The 22844-nt window shown below is 42.8% G+C and overlaps 1 protein-coding gene across 6 annotated transcripts in view; it reads right to left on the reverse strand.

Annotated features, from left to right (window-relative positions):
• LOC121586539 (receptor-type tyrosine-protein phosphatase U) overlaps window positions 1-18307 on the reverse strand; it is a 293456-nt gene extending 275149 nt beyond the window's left edge. For all 6 annotated transcript variants that reach the window (XM_041903296.2, XM_041903293.2, XM_041903295.2 and 3 more), the window contains exon 1: window positions 18132-18307. In XM_041903296.2, the coding sequence (XP_041759230.2) occupies window positions 18132-18204 (73 nt within the window). In that variant the 5' untranslated portion in view covers window positions 18205-18307. The remainder of the gene's footprint in view (window positions 1-18131) is intronic.
• Between the last annotated feature and the right edge of the window lie 4537 nt (window positions 18308-22844).

The raw sequence follows: 22844 nt of genomic DNA on the forward strand, positions 1-22844 counted from the left end.
GGCCCTGATAGTAAATCTCAGTAAGACAAAAATAATGGTGTTCCAAAAAAGGTCCAGTTGCCAGGACCACAAATACAAATTCCATATAGACACCGTTGCCCTAGAGCACACAAAAAACTATACATACCTCGGCCTAAACATCAGCGCCACAGGTAACTTCCACAAAGCTGTGAACGATCTGAGAGACAAGGCAAGAAGGCCCTTCTATGCCATCAAAAGGAACATAAAATTTGACATACCAATTAGGATCTGGCTAAAAATACTTGAATCAGTTATAGAACCCATTGCCCTTTATGGTTCTGAGGTCTGGGGTCCGCTCACCAACCAAGAATTCACAAAATGGAACAAACACCAAATTGAGACTCTGCATGCAGAATTCTGCAAAAACATCCTCTGTGTACAACGTAAAACACCAAATAATGCATGCAGAGCAGAATTAGGCCAATACCCGCTAATTATCAAAATCCAGAAAAGAGCCGTTAAGATCTATAACCACTTAAAAGGAAGCGATTCCCAAACCTTCCATAACAAAGCCATCACCTACAGAGAGATGAACTTGGAGAAGAGTCCCCTAAGTAAGCTTGTCCTGGGGCTCTGTTCACAAACACAAACAGACCCCACACAGCCCCAGGACAACAACAACAACAACACAACTAGACCCAACCAAATCATGAGAAAACAAAAAGAGAATTACTTGACACATTGGAAAGAACAAACAAAAAAACAGAGCAAACTAGAATGTTATTTGGCCCTAAACAGAGAGTACACAGTGGCAGAATACCTGACCACTGTGACTGACCCAAACTTAAGGAAAGCTTTGACTATGTACAGACTCAGTGAGCATAGCCTTGCTATTGAGAAAGGCTGCCGTAGGCAGACCTGGCTCTCAAGAGAAGACAGGCTATGTGCACACTGCCCACAAAATGAGGTGGAAACTGAGCTGCACTTCCTAACCTCCTGCCAAATGTATGACCATATTAGAGACACATATTTCCCTCAGATTACAGCAATCCACAAAGAATTCGATAACAAACCCAATTTTGATAAACTCCCTTATCTACTGGGTGAAAAACCACAGTGTGCCATCACAGCTGCAAGATTTGTGACCTGTTGCCACAAGAAAAGGGCAACCAGTGAAGAACAAACACCATTGTCAATACAACCCATATTTATGTTTATTTATTTTCCCATTTGTACTTTAACTATTTGCACATTGTTACAACACTGTATATATACATAATATGACATTTGAAATGTCTTTATTCTTTTGAAACTTCTGAGTGTAATGTTTACTGTTAATATTTATTGTTTATTTCACTTTTGTTTACTATCTACTTCACTTGCTTTGGCAATGTTAACATACGTTTCCCATGCCAATAAAGCCCTTAAATTGAAATTGAATTGAATTGAATTGAGAGAGAGAGAGAGAGTTAACCCTGATCTGCGCTCCTAATAAACGCAGATTATGCACTATGGACATGCCTTTGTAGTACCCAATTTGCTAACTACCATCAGGTCCTAATGGCCTGGTACTCAGGGCTCTATTGTCCCTCTAACCACTATGACATCAATGCAAATGCATTGGAAATCACATCAAACACTTATCATCAAAACAGTAGGCCTATCAAACTTTTAAAACTCACCTCACTGTAATGATCAATTTGAAGAAAGAAGTTCAACAGCAGGTTGAAACAGTGTAAAACATGGTTGTTGTGGATGTTGTTTCAAAGCCTAGCACAACTAAATGGACAGCGCTTTCTACGGTGATGATTAATTCAAAACAGCCATATGCATATTAGAGCTTATGCAAAAACCTGAATTAAAATGATTAGCCTACCACATATTACGCACAGCAGAAAAACATAAAACTGATTTAAGATGTCTTTGGTACATAATTGGTCTAGCCTATATTCCAAAATTAAACAAATTGGAGTAATTGCCTTTGAGTGTGGACTGTATTATTATGCATACTGGTTGGACTGGTTACATTATGCTACGCTCCAACATTTCTATCCATGAGTCTGGGAAAGAAAGTATAGCCCTAGGCGATGCTGTTGGTTCATTGATTGTGCAGAGCGGCTTACAGCTAGCCTACAATTAGTGAATTAGTATTAGATTTTGAATAGCCTGGTAATAGGGATTTTTTACATATTTTTTCAGAATTGAGTGACACATTACCTTCAGTTATATAGGATATCTCACCACCAAGCATTTCAATCTCCTCCTCTCGCTCCTTTATTCCTTTCTTGAGCATGCAGATGGGCTGTCAACAGTTTAGTGAAATATGTTTTGTTGCGAAAACATGTTACTATTGATGTTCCCTAACAGATTTCAGTTGGTTTCCCAAATTAAGCACTGGGTAGCTACAGGAACAGGGTTGAAGAGCCCATGGCATACAGAGTTTTTGCGGAATTTCATATTTTGAGCAGCTCCTCAAACAGTGGTTGATACATGGAGTGAAATAAGTGTTCTTATATTTATTTCTCAGCCACTCATATTAAGCACATGCTCCGCTATAAAACCGAAGTAGCCTACAAAACGGACCGGTGTGAAAGCTCGCAGCTTCCATTTGCAATTTGAGAGCATACAGATGACATGTCTTTTTACCCTGTTCCTGCCCATTTGATGATAGGCCATTCTAAATCTAAACTAATTTTACATATTAGTAAAGACCAGATTAAACTGACAATAGTCTTATGGGTGAAAATTTTATCACTAAAAAATAAAAAATAATATGTTTCTTATTTTCCAATAAAACATTTTTTTTTAAAGACAGCGATACAAACATTGACATTCATTGTACTGTTGAATGGGATGGCACATTTAGAGGACAAAACAAAACTCACACATACAGTAAAAAATAAACAATCCTATTAGGTGGTACATATTAAAAGAAGACAGCATATAGACAGTAAAAGCAGTGTAGTTAAGCCAAAAATAAATATTACGTGGAAAACAGCACAGTGTAGCAGCAGAGCATCAACCCAGTTATGAAGCGGGACTAGACCATTTATCCAGTATTGGCTGCCATATTTTGTAAAACATTGGACTTCTTTTGGAGGTATTGTATCAAATCCTTTCCATATGCATTACATTCCCTAAATCCCATAACCACATTTCAAAGGTAGGTACAGTCTCCAATTTCCAAAATTGCAATATGAGCCTTTTGACTAATCATTACGTTGAAATGGCGTCTCAAATTGTAGTATATATGTCGGCCTGGGATATAATAATATATAATATGCCATTTAGCAGACGCTTTTATCCAAAGCGACTTACAGTCATGCGTGCATACATATTTTTTTTTTGTGTATGGGTGGTCCCGGGGATCGAACCCACTACCTTGGCGTTACAAGCGCCGTGCTCTACCAGCTGAGCTACAGAGGACCACTGTAGCAGGGGATAAAACAGGGATAAAACCTGTCAGGTCAGGGTGTATGATGTCAGAAACATATTTTTTCAATCGGTTTGCCAATATCTTTGTCAACACCTTATTTTCTATGGGGAGCAACGACACGGGGCGATAAGACGACATCTCCATGGAATCTCTATCTTTTTTCAAGATCAGTGCTATAGTAGCCTCATACAGTGTTTGCGGGAGTTTGGCATTTTCTTTTGAATGTTTAAACATTCGCAACATAAGTGGAGCTAGACTGACGCAGTACTTCTTTTAGAATTATGTTACATATCCATCGGGCCCAGGGGCCTTGCTGTTTGGAAATTGTGCTATCGCTGTGTTAATCTCTTCTAACGTTATCCCGGCATCGAGTGCAGCAGCTGCCCCCCTGTCTAGTTTAGGAAGTTCACATTCAGTGAGAAAGCGTTCCATCGCTTGTGGATCAGTAGCATCGCATTTCGATTGATATAGCTCTGAGTAAAACTGCGCAAAGCATTTATTAATATCCTGCGGATCTGTTACTATTTTACCATTCTTGTCTTTTATTTTATGAATAGCTCTAGATGCCTGTACATGCCTTAGCTGTCTTGCTAATAATTTATGTGGTTTGTCACCCAGTTCAAAATAACTTTGTTGTGTTCTTGCAAGTAAAGAGGCCACCCATTTCGAAAGGATGGTATTGTATTCATATTTCAACTTTGTGATCTTCTCAAGGACTGCATTTGAGGAATTCGTTCTAAAAACGTTCTCCTTTTCCCCTAACTCTCTTTCAATTTATTTCAGCCTAGTATTGGCGCGTTTCTTCTTCTCCAATGTATATGAAATAATGTAATCTCTAATCACAGCCTTGAGAGATTCCCAAAGGGTAGAGTCGTCAACATCCCCCGTGTCGTTAGCTCAGAAGAAAAAAGCAATCTGCTCCTTCAAATACTGACAAAAAGTCTCATCTTTCAACAAGTATGCGTCTAAGCACCACGGTCACCGACCTTCAGACAGATTGTTGAGTTTCAGCACCATGGACAGCGGAGAATGGTCCGTAATTAGAATCAGGTGATAGGTAACCGACGCAGCTGCTGAAATTAGTTTGGAGTCCAACAAAAAAAAAGTCAATTATGGAATATGACTTATGAACTGCAAAAAAATTAAAATAATCCTTATCTGTTGGGTGCGTCAGTCTCCAAATATCGACAATGTTAAGGTTCTTCATCAATGTATTTAGACAGACACTGGCATTTGATTGTTGAAGTGACCTTGATAGCGGTTTAACTAAAAGAGGATCTAACGTACAGTTAATGTCGCCTCCAACAATAACACTTGTATCCAAGATATTTGGTAAGGCCTTAAAAAAAATTTTTATCATCAAGGTTGGGTCCATATAAATTGACCAAGGTTATTGGTATCGAATTCACTGTACCAACCACAATAATGTACCGACCATTAGGATCTGAAATCGTGGATGAGTAAATAAAAGGAATGTTTTTCCTTATCAGGATTGCTACCCCTCTCACTTTTGCATCAAAATTAGGCTGGTATATCTGACCGATCCAACCAACTCTTAGTTTGGCCTGAGCCGAGCGTTTAATTTGAGTTTCTTGAAGAAGCACTATGTCAGCGCCCAGTTTCACGACATGACCCAAGCCATTGCAGGTCCAACTGACTATCTTTAATCCACCAGGTCTACTCTGTGCCCGGTCACTATGTGGCCGGGCACAGAGTAGACCTGGTGGATTAAAGATATCAGCTCCGAAACCAATTCAGTGGGTTTCCCTTTCTCAGTGTCCTCCTGGATCCCACATATTCGGATGTTCGGGTGTCTTGAATGCGACTCGAGCATTTCCAGTCGGGCTTTCAGGGTTTCGTTGTCATTTTTGAACATTGTGCACTGTTTCTCTATGTCCTGTAGCCTGGCCTCGTGATAAAATGTAGTCTGGTCGACCTCATGCACCCTGCCCTTGGTTGCCTTCACAGTTTCAGTCAAAGTCCCAATACTCTTTGAGATATCAGCCAACCTTGTGTCCAACTTCTTGCTTAGTGAGTTTATAGCGGCTAATAGATCACTTGGAGTAGGTTCTGTGGGGAGCTCTTGGGAGCTAGCATCTTCAGCTAACTCCTCGTGGGTCGGTGATGTTGAAATCGGTTCGTTGTCTGTCTCCTTCAAATTATCTTGTTTAGCGCCCCTTCTTTTGGTGCCTTTTCCCTTTGTCATATTGGCAGACAATGTTTGAAGTTACAGGTGGTGAGAGTTTAAGATAAATATGAATTTGTTTCAAAATTGAGCGAAGCTCTAACAAAACACATCTATTCCATAGCACGCTCTCTAGCGCCCCCAAAATATGATCACTTGATGAGAGAACAGCTGTGCAGCCTGAGGTAAGGAACAGAGCGCAAGCTTTTTTTTGTTACTTTCTCAAATCATCAATAGCCTATAGTCGCACCATGCAGCCCATATATGTTTTGACTTCTAAGACATTCTAAGGTTTGTATTATTCACAACTAAATTTGCCAAATAACTCTAAATCTAGCATACAGTGCATTCGGAAAGTATTCAGAACCCTTGACTTTTTCCACATTTTGTTACGTTGCAGCCTTATTCTAAAATTGATTAAATTGTTTTTTTCCCTCATCAATCTACACACAATACCCCATAATGACGAAGCAGAAACAGGTTTTTAGACATTTTTGCCAATTTATTAAAAGTATAAAAATGGAAATATCACATTTACATAAGTATTCAGACCCTTTATTCAGGATTCTGTTGAAGCACCTTTGGCAGCGATTACTGCCTCTAGTTTTCATGGGTATGACGCTACGAGCTTAGCACACCTGTATTTGGGGAGTTTCTTCCATTCCTCTCTGCAGATCCTCTCAAGCTCTGTCATGTTGAATAGGGAGCGTCGTTGCACAGCTATTTTCAGGTCTCTCCAGAGATGTTAGATCGGGCTCCGGCTGGGCCACTCAAGGACATTCAGAGACTTGTCCCGAAGCCACTCCTGCGTTGTCTTGTGTCGTGACTTGACTTACTTTAATGTATTGACTGTTTTTATCGAATCAATTAACTATGTTTAATTGTCACTCGATTCAATTAATAATGTAACAATTAACTCATTAGGAATTTGGGGCATCTCGGAATAAGTTGTTTAACGAGTTACCATCTCCCGAATTAAACTCTTAGAAGATATATATGTTATATATCGATATTTATCAGTCTCATTCTGAACGTCGCATAATCCTTGAACCTGCAAGAACCCTAACCTTATTGATGAATCAGCAATACACAAATTGGCTAATTATTTATTTACTAACTAACTTAATAATAACACAATACAAACACACATAGGTTATTGATTACTAATGTAATACAATGAAAACAGGTCCCTAGTGGACTGAACTAACAATAGCATGAATGCTTGGGTAGAAGGAGGGTCAGAGTGGAAGGGAGAGACAGAGATTCAAACTGTCGTGGTTACTTTGGAAACTACGCTCACGGAAATACAAATGCTTAAAACCCCACTAACAGCTCATTCGGATTAGAAATGTAACATGTATTTATGTGTAGCTGTCCTCGATAGTTGAGTTGATGATGTAGGACTCTGGTTTTCCCACCAGAAATCCCAATGTCCTTGGAAGAGTTTCTGGTCGTAGTGGTGGTTAGATGGATACTTCAGCGTACACTGTAGTTCGTAGAGTTGATCTGTTAGAATAGATACTTCAGATGTACGAACGGTTGTCAGAGAGGGATTGTCCTTCCCAACCCGTGCCTTTAGTGAAAGTTCACTAGACGACTATACATGCCAGCTGCAGACTGGTAATGCTAAGGTCTAGTGCATTGTCTTCTTCTTCGTGTAGAGGTTGAGTGTTTCAGACTTTTACCATTTTGCCATATTCAGCTCGTGTTGCATGTCGGCTGGTCTGTAGAGTTTAACCATTTTGTACCGTTTAGCTCACGCTTTATGTCTGCTGGTCTGTAGAGTATCAACCATTTTAAGCCGTGGGGCTTCCTGGTCTAACCATTTTAAGCCGTGTAGCTTCAGCTTCACGCTTCCTGCTCTGGTAGAAATTCAACCATTTGCAACATCCGGTTTATACCGTAATCTGCTTGGTCTGAGGTGAATTTCGTCATGAGGGGTTTTATACTTGAGTATAAAAGGGGGCATTTCATCATGTTTCTGCTCATCTGGGTGTGGCCACTGACTGAGAACAAATCAATATGGAAAACAATCATCTCATCTAGAATGCAAAAATCACATTGTTATCTTCCCAAAAGTATGATTATACTTAATCATTATTTTAATACAACAATTAGAAGCAAATCAGATCAGCTTTAATATTGCAGATATATTGTAACTTCCATCAATGTAATTGTCTGCAATAAAACTGGCATTCTTGAGACTAGTTGAGTATCTGGAGCATCAGCAATTGTGGGTTCGATTACAGGCTCAAAATGGCCAGAAACAAATAACTTTCTTCTGAACCTTGTCAGTTTATTCTTGTTCTGAGAAATGAAGGCTATTCCATGCGAGAAATTACCAAGAAACTGAAGATCTCGTACAACGCTGTGTCCTACTCCCTTCACAGAACAGCGCAAACTGGCTCTAACCAGAATAGAAAGAGGAGTGGGAGGCCCCGGTGCACAACTGAGCAAGAGGACAAATACATTAGTGTCTAGTTTGAGAAACAGGCGCCTCACAGGTCCTCAACTGGCAGCTTCACACCAGTCTCAACGTCAACAGTGAAGAGGTGACTCCGGGATGCTGACCTTCTAGGCAGAGTTGCAAAGAAAAAGCCATATCTCAGACTGGCCAATAAAAAGAAAAGATTAAGATGGGCAGTCTGAGATTTGGCTTTTTCTTTGCAACTCTGCCTAGAAGGTCAGCATCCCGGAGTCTCCTCTTCTTGTGCATTCCTGGTGTAACTCGGGCAGTTGTTGTTGCCATCCTGTACCTGTCCCGCAGGTGTGATGTTCGGATGTACCGATCCTGTGCAGGTGTTGTTACTCGTGGTCTGCCACTGCGAGGACGATCAGCTGTCCGTCCTGTCTCCCTGTAGCGCTGTCTTAGGCGTCTCACAGTACGGACATTGCAATTTATCGCCCTGGCCACATCTGCAGTCCTCATGCCTCCTTGCAGCATGCCTAAGGCACGTTCACGCAGATGAGCAGGGACCCTGGGTATCTTTATTTTGGTGTTTTTCAGAGTCAGTAGAAATAACTCTTTAGTGTCCTAAGTTTTCATAACTGTGACCTTAATTGCCTACCGTCTGTAAGCTGTTAGTGTCTTAACGACAGTTCCACAGGTGCATGTTCATTAATTGTTTATGGTTCATTGAACAAGCATGGGAAACAGTGTTTAAACCGTTTACAATGAAGATCTGTGAAGTTATTTGGATTTTTACGAATTATCTTTGAAAGACATGGTCCTGAAAAAGGGACGTTTCTTTTTTTGCTGAGTTTACATATATCTATTGTGTTTGCCTTTACAATATAAATAGCAATGTACAAGAGGGGAATGATTAAAACTCTGCAAAGCCCTGGCTATAGTCTACACCACCCCCCCTCCTCCTCCTCATCCCTCTCTTTTGTTTTCTCTCTTGAACCGAACAAGTGAGGGACCCGCTGTAAATTAATAGAGGGCTTGTCTACAGTCTCCAGGGCCCCTGGTGTGTTCAACTATAAGAAAATGAGCTTGAAAGGTATCTTGGCGGCGTAGGGAACATTTAGCTGTTGTAAAGCAAATTTTCTGCAATTCGACACATTTTTCCATTGATTCTGAGAGAAAATGTTGCCGTTTTGAAGCTAACCTCCAGCAATTCTATGCATTTTGTCATGGCTAATGCTGTGTTCCTCTGCTCAAACATTATAACAAAATGGGCATGTGCACTGAATGCCCTGTTTTTGTAATTTGATTCTCCCTGACTCTCTAGCTTTTATTAGTTCTAAAATATGATATTATTAAAAAAATCTTATAGTTCAATGCATGCTTTCTATCTGGTTTTGGTCATTTAAGTTGACACAAACAGTTTTTCCATGTTTTTTCTTACCATTTAGACTGGCTAATAATCTTCTATACAGAAAAAATTGTAATTAGTTCCAATGACTGTAATTTCCAATTTACTCCAACTTGATGGACAACTTGATTGATTTGATAACTCTAAACAAGTACTTTGTCAACTTTAATATCTCCTACAGCAGCCAGGGGACACAACCCTTCCTTAGGTCGAGTTCCTTATCGTAGAGGGGGCCTTTTTAAGGTCATGCTATAACAGAGGGCTGTTATCATTAAGTGTGCAGGATATAGTCAATAGTACATCTCCCAACACAAGTTAATCTGCACTTAACAGCTGACCTCCGACATTTATTACAACAGGGATTATTATTTTAATATGGTGGGAGAGGGAGAGATGAAAAGAAGAGAAAGAAATGCAGATAGGGGAGGGGGGGGATGAGGTGACGGAGAAAGGGTAAGATAGGGAGACAGAGGATCAAGAACTGAAGAGAAAAACGATAAGAAATTGCTTCTTGTGGCCCTCTTCCAATTATATACCCCAAAGCTATGGGCAAAACTCATAAAGTAGCGACTCGAGAGGGATGTTTTTGTTCCGTGCGTTTGGTCCAACTGTCATCTCCATCTTCAAAGACAGTCGTTGACACTGACAGTGCTGCCAGAACACATCATGCGGGTAAACTTTGACCCAGGGACTTTGCTGCTGATTCCGTTGCCATGGTTACAGCTGCACACAGCAGAAATCAGGACAACACACCAGTCTTTTTTTTTCTGTTATTTTCTGTCACTGTCAACGACAGCATCAACTTCAACTGTCATCAATCAGAGTAGTGGGCAGGTCAGGGCAGACTGGCAGTTTGATGGCTAGCAAATCGTTAGAGATACTTGGCTGAGCGACAGAAAGTAAACATTCACATGGAGGTGAGGCGAAGAATATTCATAAAGAACAATTCATGAACGTTTAGCTGTCTGTGGCTGTAGCGGAGCCAGTGGCATCTGACAGAAGCAATCAGGTGGCAGTTCTGGGAGATGCTAAATGGACAGAGATCACATCAGAGCTACTGATACTTAATGGACAGACATCACAGCAGAGTTATTGTCTGTGGTGTATATCTCCTCTCAGGTAGCATAATTTTTTTAAATAACTAAACCAAGATAGACCACAGCTTATCGTTTCCAATGAGAACAAATGAGTCATAGTGGGCACAACAAGGAAGGAGGTGGGCAGAGCCAAGCACATGTTAGCGATATCCTATTGGCGCGTTCTAGTATACACCTGCATATTTCCATTAGGGAACGCCCACTCTGTGAAGTGCGCGTGTGCAATAACTCAATTTGCCTCTGCACTCCTTCTAAACGGCGCAATTTTGTACAACTTTTGCAAGGGGTAAAGTCTACAAAACTTAGTCCACTCTGTTCATAACAGATTTTAGTTTTGGGAACAGAAAACTGTATTGAGATCAAATGTTTAATCGATGAGAAAATTTGCAGAATGTCGGCCAAAATCCATCTCGTTCCATATTCTGCCACTGCCCGCCAGTAGACTTATTCTCACTATTTGGTAGTGAGTGGAAACGCCAACCGGATGCTTCACATTTATACATCCAGTGAAATATCTGTCTCATTGTTCTATCTGTGGTAGCATCCTACTACAACTACACCCCCACAGCCACTCCAAATAAACAGATGACAGACACTACAACTCTCTCATCCTTCTGCTGTGTAGCTCCAAAGTGCTCCTTTTAATCATATTGGCAATGATTTCTTCTCCATCAGTCTGAGCAAATGATCCTTAACAAAACCCATAAAGAATATGAATGATTTGGACTGATGTGGAATTTCAATTAGTTAGTTCTTATGAATGTGTTTGTTGGATAAAAGTGACACTTGCCAGGCTCTTGATTAGAGACACAACAAAGTGTGTGCACCCTACTCCCAATATGCCCTATGGGCCCTGGTCAAAAGTAGTGCACTGTGTAGGGAATAGAGTGCTATTTGGGACACAGCTCACAACGTAGTCATATTTACAGCAATACAGTTATTCTCACTAGAACCAGGTGCTTAATTGTTTGCTACTGAAGCATCACTCACATTAGATATGAGCTCATTGGACAGTTTGAAAAACTCAAATGAGAAAGAGAGAAAGAGAGAACAAGAAAGTGAGAGAAAGAGAGAGGCTCCCTGTCACTAGTACCTTCCTGACACTAAGCATTGCTGAAAAGCATACAGAGTGACAACAGATTATTCTCGAGCATTGTCCTGTAGTTCACAAGTCTGGACACTTTGGACAAGTTCAGGCAGCTTCTCCAAGTTCTGAGTTCCTCTCTTGCCACGGCAGCAGATGAAGCCCAGCCAATCCGTTGGGACTCGGCAGTCACTCTGCATATCTGTCACAGACGCCAACTTTCCAAAGAGAGGGATAAGCAACAGCTTTTAGAACAGTTGATTTGTCACAGACACACTGAATGTATTATCTGCTTCACCCACAATCCTGCTGAGTCCTTTTAATCTACCCTGCCCTCTTCCTCATCCACAACACATTCAAATATCAATCTAAAGAGAAACATCCACTCTAATGACTTGAAATCTGCTCTTTCAGTCAGTTGTTTGTCTGATGACAGGCTTCACATAAACGAATAACTGAAGACCATGGCTATCTGGATCACTAAGTTGATTACAGATCATGAGTCTTTTTCCTCTTGTATTGAGTAAACGTATCTTATCCAATGTCGAAAGGCATTAAATAATCTGACAGGTAGTGTTGTGCTGTGTTGGGCCTGTTGACACACAGCCATCTGTCTAACATGGTGGCTTGGTGGTGTTCAGGGACTCAGCAACACATTATTGGTTAACTAGCTTCCACCTAGAGAAGCACAGTGACAGATGAGCAGAGCTGAGAGAGGATCCCCCTCCTTCTTGTTCCCATTGGCCCCTGCAGGTCGGGGGCGTCGAGCGGTCGGGGAATGTTGTCAGCTCCTTTCAGGGAGTGTGGCGGTGACGGGCGTCATGGCGATGGCAGGTGAACGCACTGGTGCTGTGACACGGTAGCGTGGAGCGGTCGTGGGTGATCAGCGTCAGAGACGAGGTGAGTCACCGTGATGATATGACGACAGGTCTAAATGACGACCACCTCTGCGACCGAGAGACCTTCCTGTCTCTGACTACCTGAACCACTGCCTGGCTGTCTGCCTGTCTGCTAAAAGCTCAAACTCTAAAGGATACTTCTTAAAGTGAGCACACAAAGCTGGCATGTCTGCCCCTTGCTGTACACCACACACACATTGTAGCATGCACACAAACACCCTCTCTCTTTCGCTCTCTCCCTCTCTCTTTCTCTCTCACACTCACACACACTTTCTCTCTTTCAAACACACTCACACTCACAGAGAACGTCCCCGCCAGTCAGTGTTTTATTGCTGACTTTTATAGTAAAAAGGTATGAATCAAGTTCTCTGCTGGACAGACAGAAATAAAATAACAACATCATGTGAAAACGTGTCAATTCCTTCACTGTTTGTGTCCAGACACACACACACTGTGAAAGTGCCATCCACTAACGGATTGAGATGCTTTTAGGGACTTTAGAGACTATAGGAGGCTGGGACATTAACGTCTGTCAGGAACAACACAGCTTTACTTCATCTCTCTCCTCCTCACACTTCCTCCATCTCTTCTCCTCACACTTCCTCCATCTCTTCTCCTCAAACTCCCTCCACCTCTTCTCCTCACACTTCCTCCATTACACCATTCAGCTCAGCTCCCTATGAGAAAATAGACTTCTCTGCCAAACATCCCCACTGCCGAGACCCAGCCCCGACCGGGAACGATAAGAGGAAATCACTTTTAGACAAAAAGAGAAACAAAATATATATACTACCGGCCAAACGTTTTAGAACACCTACTCATTCAAAGGTTTTTCTTCATTTGTACAATTTTCTACATTGTAGAATAATAGTGAAGACATCAAAACTATGAAATAACACATATGGAATCATGTAGTAACCAAAAAAGTGTTAAACAAATCAAAATATATTTTACATTTGAGATTCTTCAAATAGCCACCCTGGCCTTGATGACAGCTTTGAACACTCTTGGCATTCTCTCAACCAGCTTCATGAGGTAGTCACCTGGAATGCATTTCAATTAACAGGTGTGCCTTCTTAAAAGTTAATTTGTGGAATTTATTTCATTCTTAATGCATTTGAGCCAATCAGTTGTGTTGTGACAAGGTAGGGGGTAGGGGTATACAGAAGATAGCGCTATTTGGTAAAAGACCAAGTCCATATTATGGCAAGTACAGCTCAAATAAGCAAAGAGAAACAACAGTGCATCATTACTTTAAGACATGAAGGTCAGTCAATACAGAACATTTCAAGAACTTTGAAAGTTTCTTCAAGTGCAGTCGCTGACACCATCAAGCGCTATGATGAAACCACCACAGGAAAGGAAAACCCAGAGTTACCTCTGCTGCAGGGAATAAGTTCATTAGAGTTACCAGCCTCAGAAATTGCAGCCCAAATAAATGCTTCACAGAGTTCAAAGTAACAGACACATCTCAACATCAACTGTTCAGAGGAGACTGTGTGAATCAGGCCTTCATGGTCGAACTGCTGCAAAGAAAACACTACTAAAGGACACCAATAATAAGAAGAGACTTGCTTGGGCCAAGAAACACAAGTACTGGACATTAGACTGGTGGAAATGTGTCCTTTGGTCTGGAGTCCAAATTGGAGATTTTTGGTTCCAACCGCCGTGTCTTTGTGAGACGCGGTGTGGGTGAACAGATGCCCTCTGCATGTGTATTACCCACTGTAAAGCATGGAGAAGGAGGTGTTATGGTGAGGGGTTGCTTTGCTGGTGACACTGTCTGTGATTTATTTAGAATTCAAGGCACACTTAACCAGCATGGCTACCACAGCATTCTGCAGCGATATGCCATCCCATCTGGTTTGGGCTTAGTGGGACTATCATTTCTTTTTCAACAGGACAATGACCCAACACACCTCCAGGCAGTGTAAGGGCTATTTGACCAAGAAGGAGAGTGATGGAGTGCTGCATCAGATGACCTGGCCTCCACAATCCCCCGACCTCAACCAAATTGCGATGGTTTGGGATGAGTCGGATCGCAGAGTGAAGGAAAAGCAGCCAACAAGTACTCAGCATATGTTGCAACTCATTCAAGACTGTTGGAAAAGCATTCCAGGTGAAGCTGGTTGAGAGAATGCCAAGAGTGTGCAAAGCTGTCATCAAGTCAAAGGGTGGCTACTTTGAAGAATCTCAAATTTAAAATATATTTTGATTTGTTTAACACTTTTTGGGTTTCTACATGATTCCATGTGTTATTTCATAGTATTGATGTCTTCACTATTATTCTACAATGTAGAAAATAGTAAAAATAATGAAAAACTCTTGAATGAGTAGGTGTTCTAAAACTTTTGACCGGTAGTGTATATATTTGAGTGACTCTCAGAAGTCCTATACAAAAGGCAGCAGAGCTTTGCCAAGTCCTATGCCTAATTCCAGCTGAACTGATGGAATTTTTCAGCAGCACCACAAAGGTCCTCAACTCTGGTGATTAAATGCAAATGTCAAGCAACTTAAAATTCATGTTGAACACTCAAACCGGCTGCAAAAAGCCACAGCTGCAGCTTTACCAACAAATATGTTGGTCCGCAAGCTGAATGACGAACCTTAGAACTATATACATAAATAGCTGAAGTGCTAACAGTTGTGGCAATTAAACTGTGTGTGGTCGTGTAATAGGGAAAGCTTTGAAGAGTCATTCTATCTATCCGCCTGACTGCTTCGCGGTGAGACAGTTTCTCTCAGCGTGTGTTGACCCATCCATTTGAGGCGAGGGAAGAAGGCGGTCCGTTTCTAAAGATGTCTTAAAGTCGTCTGTCCATTAAAGCTGTCTAATTTTAAAAAGTGACTTCTCTCTCTCTCTAGTCAGGTGAAGAAGTGTCAGAGCTAGACAGATTAAAGTCTTCATAGGGATGGAAGAAAGAGTACAGTTCAGCAAAATAAAAGCCTAAAAATATAAGAAGGTAGCCCGGAAGGTCATAATATGTGAAAGACCAATCAGAGAAACGTCCATCAGTCTTCTCTCTGTGTTTGTGCTCCCATTTTCTCCTTTCCAAGCTGTGTTCCCCAAAGAGAGCTTTGTGAGTGTTGAACCATTTTCTGTATGATACAAAATCTGACCGATCCACACCACTGTACACAGCACAGCCAGCACTTCTAAAGCCCCTCGTCCTTGGTATAACCCCAAGCCTGGCACCCACCCACTTTCTCCCATCAGAGTGTGTTCCCATGTGGTCTCCCTTCCCACGTTCACCCTCTACACCCCCAATCACGGTGTGTTTCACACTGGCTGCATGTCAGTACTGAGAGAGAGTTGGAGACATAGGGGCCTGCCGGATTAAATTACCTTCTCTACTACTCTAACTCCTCTGAGCCACACACACACACACACACACACACACACACAAACAGGTGCTGCTATGCAGTGATCTGACAAGGAGTGCTTTTACCCCAGCAAATCTACTCAATCAGGTAGCACTCAGAGGGTGCACCATGCAACTATAGGAAAAGCAAGCTCTGCTCAATCAGGTATAACTATAGGGAAAGCAAGCCCTGCTCAGCCTCAATCAGCTATATGAGAAGCAAGAAGCAAGGCCTGGATTAATAGACCTGTGTGTGTTAGTGCAATCAGACACAGACAGTCTCAGCAGTAAGGTATACATGTACTATAAACAGACCACTGCGGCAGGAAGCGTCACTACACCGACTGTACAAAACATTATGATCACCTTCCTAATATTGAGTTGCACCCCTTTTTCCCTCAAAACAGTCTCAATTCGTCAGAGCGTGGACTCTACAAGGTGTCGAAAGCGTTCCACAGGGACACTGAATGTTGAATCCAATGCTTCCCACAGTACTATCAAGTTGGCTGGATGTCCTTTGGGTGGTGGACCATTCTTGATACACACGGGAAACTGTTGAGCGTGAAAAACCCAGCAGCGTTGCAGTTCTTGACACACTCAAACCGGTGCGCCTGGCACCTACTACCTTACCCCGTTCAATTAAATATTTTGTCTTGCCCATTCACCCTCTGCATGGTACACATACACAAACCATGTCTCAATTGTCTCAAGGCTTGAAAAACCTTCTTTAACCTGTCTCCTCCCCTTCATCTACACTGAATGAAGTGGATTTAACAAGTGACATCAATAAGGGATCATAGCTTTCACCTGGATTTGGTGCCAGAGGGCCTAGATGTTGCTTTGGAGGCCACTGCATGTGCCCCACATGGAGAATAATCAAGGGGAAACACTACTATGGAGGGAGTGGGAATGCATACAGACAGTTATATGTAGTATACAATAACAGTAACTAGTAAAGGTTCTGATTGGCTTGTCTGTAAGAGATACCCAGCAGTGCCGGAGTATTTATAACATACAACTGTCACATGGAGAATGTGCCCACAGAGTCTGGGTTTCCAATCCACTATTTTACTACATAGAGATATACTATTACACTGTCTTAGTACTATGAAATGTAAAGTTAATCTAGACATGGCCAAGCCCCTGCCTTACAAACAAACACTTTCACTTCTAACACTCAGGTTCAGCTGAGCCAGGAATGTCACCAGGGGAATTTTCCCTTTAAAGAAACGTTCCTTGGGGAATTTTCCCTTTAAAGAAACGTTCCTTGGGAACTAGACAACTGTATATTCCACAATGAAAACGATAAAGATAATTCACGACAAACACTGCTGTAGGCCTCCCAGACCTGTCTCTGCAGAATTAAAAACACACATTGTCATTGTATTAGGTATCATGACAGTGAAACTGATGCATAAAGCATTGGACGTGGTATGTGCCATGAAATAACTGTGCGTGTGTTTGTGCTTGCGTGAGTGACAGAGTTAAATAATAGACGAGTTTGCTTTCAGCAATCAAATCATAACACACAATGGAACGTGCGGATGTTTTAATCGAATTGACCGTTAACAGAAATAATCTCATCCCATGATGTTGCTTAATCTCAAACAACCGATAACAACATTTACATTTCAATGTAATTGATTGATCAGAATCTCTTAATTATATGACAATAACATTGCACAATGCAGTTCAGAGAAAACTTGAGTGCGATGTTTTAAACTATTCCAACCTGAGAAATGGTATGCCATCACATTCCTACAATTCATCACTGCCCCTGCCACCCGTAACAAAACATTGTGACACTTGACATGTCTCCTGTGAAGAATAGACTGAGTTGACATGTCTCCTGTGAAGAATAGACTGAGTTTAACTCAACAGAGCTAATTTTCCCATAGCCACAAAAAGTACTGCGTACCCTATTTCGACAGGTCACAGACTCGAAATGACTGAAAAAAAGCTGTTCTTGGATATCCTTGTAGGCTAATTTCAACGACTAAAACAATAAACTACTTTATTGGAAGTTATCTTCAGTAATTAGACGCGACCGTCCGACCAAATTATAAGAACAGCTATGATTACCTTTCACAACATAAAAATAAATAAAACGAATAATAGCACTCTAGTTTCCTACTTATTAGGATGCATGTTTATTACAGTGTAGAATCATGTGCCCAGTCAGTGCCCACAACTGCCACGGACAGCCCAGCCAACTGTCCTTTCACAGGTGCGCAGCAGTGCAATGCGTGACTCCAATAAACAAAAACGTTATAACGTTATTTTCTTTACCTGTTGGCCCTTGGTCCATAGTATCAGCGTAGATCCCGACGACCAGCATCAGTAGAAACACTCCGCTATACATTTTAACGTTTTAGTCCAGCTCCCGTTATCAGAGGAAATCCTTGTAGTGAGTGATCGCGGCAGGACTGTTCCAAAGTTGATGACTGATTTCCTTGCTGAAACAAGTCGCCCCCCCATGCAAAACACACTGGCAATTTGAGCCGCTACAGCTGACGTAGCGGGCAAAGAATTAAAAAATAACCCTTACTTCACTTTGCTCCGGCAATCAAGTCGTCAAATATAGGTCTACAACGCCGCCATGTGGTAGCTTTGTATTACAGCGACACCATCACATCAACCACATTTTATTCTCTACAAATTAAACACAGCTTTTGTGAGTCGAACATCTTATCATAATAATTAGCATTTTACATTGAAACCAACCAAAACCATCCAGATGTGTCATGCCTAATTGATATGGATATATGCAAATGGGAATACCTAAGTTATACCTCAACAGAAGATGCTGCAGGTACAGTAGTACAGTCTTTATGTGTTTTTCTTAGCAGCAGAGATAGTGTGGGAGGGAGTTGCAGGCTACTCCAGATGCCTGTGGTGGGTGGGTGAAATGTAGCAGCAGGAAGAATGTGAGGAGAAGAGGACGGTTTGGAGACTTCTTCATGGTCACTAACAGCTGGGCACACACTGGTTGAATCAAAGTTGTTTCCACATAATCTCTCTCTCTCTCTCTCTCTCTCTCTCTCTCTCTCTCTCTCTCTCTCTCTCTTCTGTAGTTCTACCTCTCTTTCTGCTCTCTGTCTCTGTACCTCTCTCACTCCCTCACTACATAGACTTCCATACTTCCCTGGAAACCAATCATATAAACTATGAAAGAGGAGTGAAACATAGGTATGTATGTAGGAGCTATTTGAAGAGTCTCTACATCCATTTAAACATTACTTTGGCAGTTCTTTGGCAGAGTTGCTCCAAAGGTTCAGCGCTCGACTAAAACGTCTGTAAAATATGCAGATCTTTCTCAGTCACAACGTTGCTCTCTTTTCCTGTGCAAGCATTTGACTCAGACAGTCAGACACATTACCATACATCTGAATTATGTGTATCACAGATCAGGACATTGTCCTCTTTAGAAAGTTATGAACAAAATCAAACTACTTTCACCGCAGGCAATCCATTTTTTGGATTTAAAAATGTTCCAATTTGAGCCGCTACAGCTGACGTAGCGGGCAAAGAATTAAAAAATAACCCTTACTTCACTTTGCTCCGGCAATCAAGTCGTCAAATATAGGTCTACAGCGCCGCCATGTGGTAGCTTTGTATTACAGCGACACCATCACATCAACCACATTTTATTCTCTACAAATTAAACACAGCTTTTGTGTGAGTCGAACATCTTATCATAATAATTAGCATTTTACATTGAAACCAACCAAAACAATCCAGATGTGTTATGCCTAAATGATATGGATATATGCTAATGACAATACCTATGTTATGCCTCAACAGAAGATGCTGCAGGTACAGTACAGTATTTATGTGTTTTTCTTAGCAGCAGAGATAGTGTGGGAGGGAGTTGCAGGCTACTCCAGATGCCTGTTGTGGGTGGGTGAAATTCAGCAGCAGGAAGAATGTGAGGAGAAGAGGACGGTTTGGAGACTTCTCCATGGTCACTAACAACTGGGCACACACTGGTTGAATCAACGTTGTTTCCACATCATTTCGATGAAATTACGTTGAACCAACGTGGAATAGATGTTGAATTGATGTCTGTGCCCTGTGGGTAATATCATCACAACACAACAGGTCAGCAAGAGACTCACTCCCCACCTCTCTCTCTCTCTCTCTCTCTCTCTCTCTCTCTCTCTCTCTCTCTCTCTCTCTCTCTCTCTCTCTCTCTCTCTCTCTCTCTCTCTCTCTCTCTCTCTCTCTCTCTCTCTCTCTCTCTCTCTCCCCCCCCCTCTCTCTCTTTTGACTAAAACGTCTGTAAAATATGCAGACCTTTCTCAGTCACAACGTTGCTCTCTTTTCCTGTGCAAGCATTTGACTCAGACAGTCAGACACATTACCATACATCTGAATTATGTGTATCACAGATCAGGACATTGTCCTCTTTAGAAAGTTTTGAACAAAATCAAACTACCTTCGCCACAGGCAATCAATTTTTCGGATTTGAAAATGTTCCAGAGTCCAGAAAGCCTGTCACAAACAGAACAACACACACATATATGCACACACACACACACACACACATACACAGACACACACACACACACACAGACACACACGCACATACATACAGACACACATGCACTGCTTAGCGGAAGATATGGACAAATGGGACAAATGCTACTCGTCTTGGAAATCATTTGCATTGAGCCACAAATGCAATTAAGCATTGTTCCATTAATGTTGTTTTATTTCACAACATCAATTTTCCAATCAGCACGGGTTGCCTGAGAAAGTTAGTCGATAAAATAAAGGATGGAATCAGGTCGTTCCCTTGGGAGAAAGAAAAACATACCGTGTCATTGTGAACAGTAATCAAATGTTAGATTAATGCCTTGTTGCTTATTATGACCATAACGATTGGATTTTTAGCGTTGTGTGTTGCCAGGAACTATGTCAGAGTCTGTGTGTGTGTGTGTGTGTGTGTGTGTGTGTGTGTGTGTGTGTGTGTCAGAACAGCTCCAGATCAAGGTTGTTTGGACTAAGAAACCGATAACAGACAATGTTGTTACAGGAGGGGGGTCGCAGTTCCGGAGCGACCCACTAGGTGTCATCCTCCGACAACCTTAGGCACCTCCTTACTCACAGTCTGGACTAATCATCATCCTATTGGTGTCACCTGTGTCTACCTGTTCACCTGTGATTTATGCCCTCACTTCCCTGTGTTTTCTTGCTCAGTTTTCTCTGCTAGTTTCTCTATGCTCAGCAGTACTAATCAGTGTCTGATCGGAGAAGTATGTACAGGTACTCGAGAAGTGTTCTCCCTATTTTTTTATTATTTCAGTCGTAGTTACTATTTCGTATTTTGGCTGTCAGCCTGTTTTTTGAGACTTATTTGCTCCACCTTTCTTTTATCGTGTTAAGTCTGTTGTTTTGTATCCTGGCTTCGGGACCACCAGTAAAGATCCTTGTTTCACCATCTCTGCCTATTGCCTACTGTCTATCCTGCACCGCACCTGGGTCACACCTCACACCAACCCTTACAGAAAACTGAGCCAATATGGACCCAGCTGAGGCAGCACAGTATCGGAGCGCATTGGCAATGCAGGGAGCTATGCTGAACCAACACGACCGCAGCCTGCAGCAGATCACAGAGAATCTCCGCCAGCTGACGATCGCCGTGCAGAGCCGGGTGGACACCTGTCCAGCGGAAGCCGCGGCAGCGGCGTCTACAGTCTCGCCTGCGACATCACGGGAACCTCACCTACCACCTCCGGAGAGGTATGACGGACGTCCAGAGGGCTGTAGGGAATTCCTCACCCAGTGTTCCCTGGTATTCAGCCTGCAACCCTCCTCCTTCCCGACGGAGCAGCGCCGGGTGGCCTACATTCACTCTGTTGACGGGTCGGGCCCTTTCCTGAACATCAGTAGCACGTTCGGCAGGCCTTCTCCTTCACCAGCTCTACGTCAAGGCGGAGAAGTGCGTGTTCCACACGGAGACAGTCTCCTTCCTGGGGTTCATCATCACCCAGGGGGACCTATGGATGGACCCAGCCAAGGTCAGCGCGGTACTTGATTGGCCCCAGCCCTCCTCCCTCAAGCAACTACAATGGTTTATAGGGTTTGCTAATTTTTATAGGTGATTTATTCGCAGTTTTAGCTCCCTAGCCGCTCCCCTGACAGCCCTCACCCAGATGAGCGTGCTCTTCTTCGCCTGGACCCCGGAAGCGTGGAATGCATTCGATGCGCTTAAGCGGCTCTTTACATTGGCCCCGGTCCTAGGGCATCCTGATCCATCCCTACCGTTCATTGTGGAGGTGGATGCTTCAGACGTTGCGGTGGGAGCAATCCTGTCCCAGAAGTTCCTCACGGACGGTAAGACTCACCCCTGCGTGTTTTTCTCCCGTCGGCTGTCCCCGGCAGAGCGGAATTACGACGTGGGTAACCGTGAGCAACTAGCGGTCAAGCTCGCCCTGGGGGAGTGGAGGCATAGGTTAGAGGGGGCCGCCCAGCCATTCGTCGTATGGACTGACCATAAGAACTTAGCCGACATTCAGGGGGCCAAGAGGCTCAACTCGCACCAGGACAGGTGGGCGTTGTTCTTCACCAGGTTCCGGTTCACGATCTCATACCGTCCGGGGTTGAAGAACATCAAGCCTGACGCGCTCTCCCGGCAGTTCGACCCCGTGGACCTGGTGGAGAGGGACGACCCCATTGTCCCCAATGCCCTGATTGCTGCCCCAGTTTCGTGAGGAATTGATAGGCTGGTCAGAGCAGCGCTACTGCGGGAACCCGATCCAGGCGGAGGTCCATCGGGGAGGATGTACGTACCCAAGGCGGTGCACTTGCGACTGCTTCAGTTGGCACACGCGTCCGACCTCACCAGCCATCCGGGGGGCGCCAGGACGTTGGAGTTCCTGCGTAGGAGGTTCTGGTGGCCATCAGCTGAGGGGGGTACGGGTGCCTTTGTGGCTGCTTGCCTGGTGTGCGCGCGCATGAAGAGCTCATGTCAGCCCGCGGCAGGACTGTTCTGACACT

The sequence above is a fragment of the Coregonus clupeaformis genome, chromosome 17, assembly GCF_020615455.1.
Source record: "Coregonus clupeaformis isolate EN_2021a chromosome 17, ASM2061545v1, whole genome shotgun sequence".
Classification (NCBI taxonomy): Eukaryota; Metazoa; Chordata; class Actinopteri; order Salmoniformes; family Salmonidae; genus Coregonus; species Coregonus clupeaformis.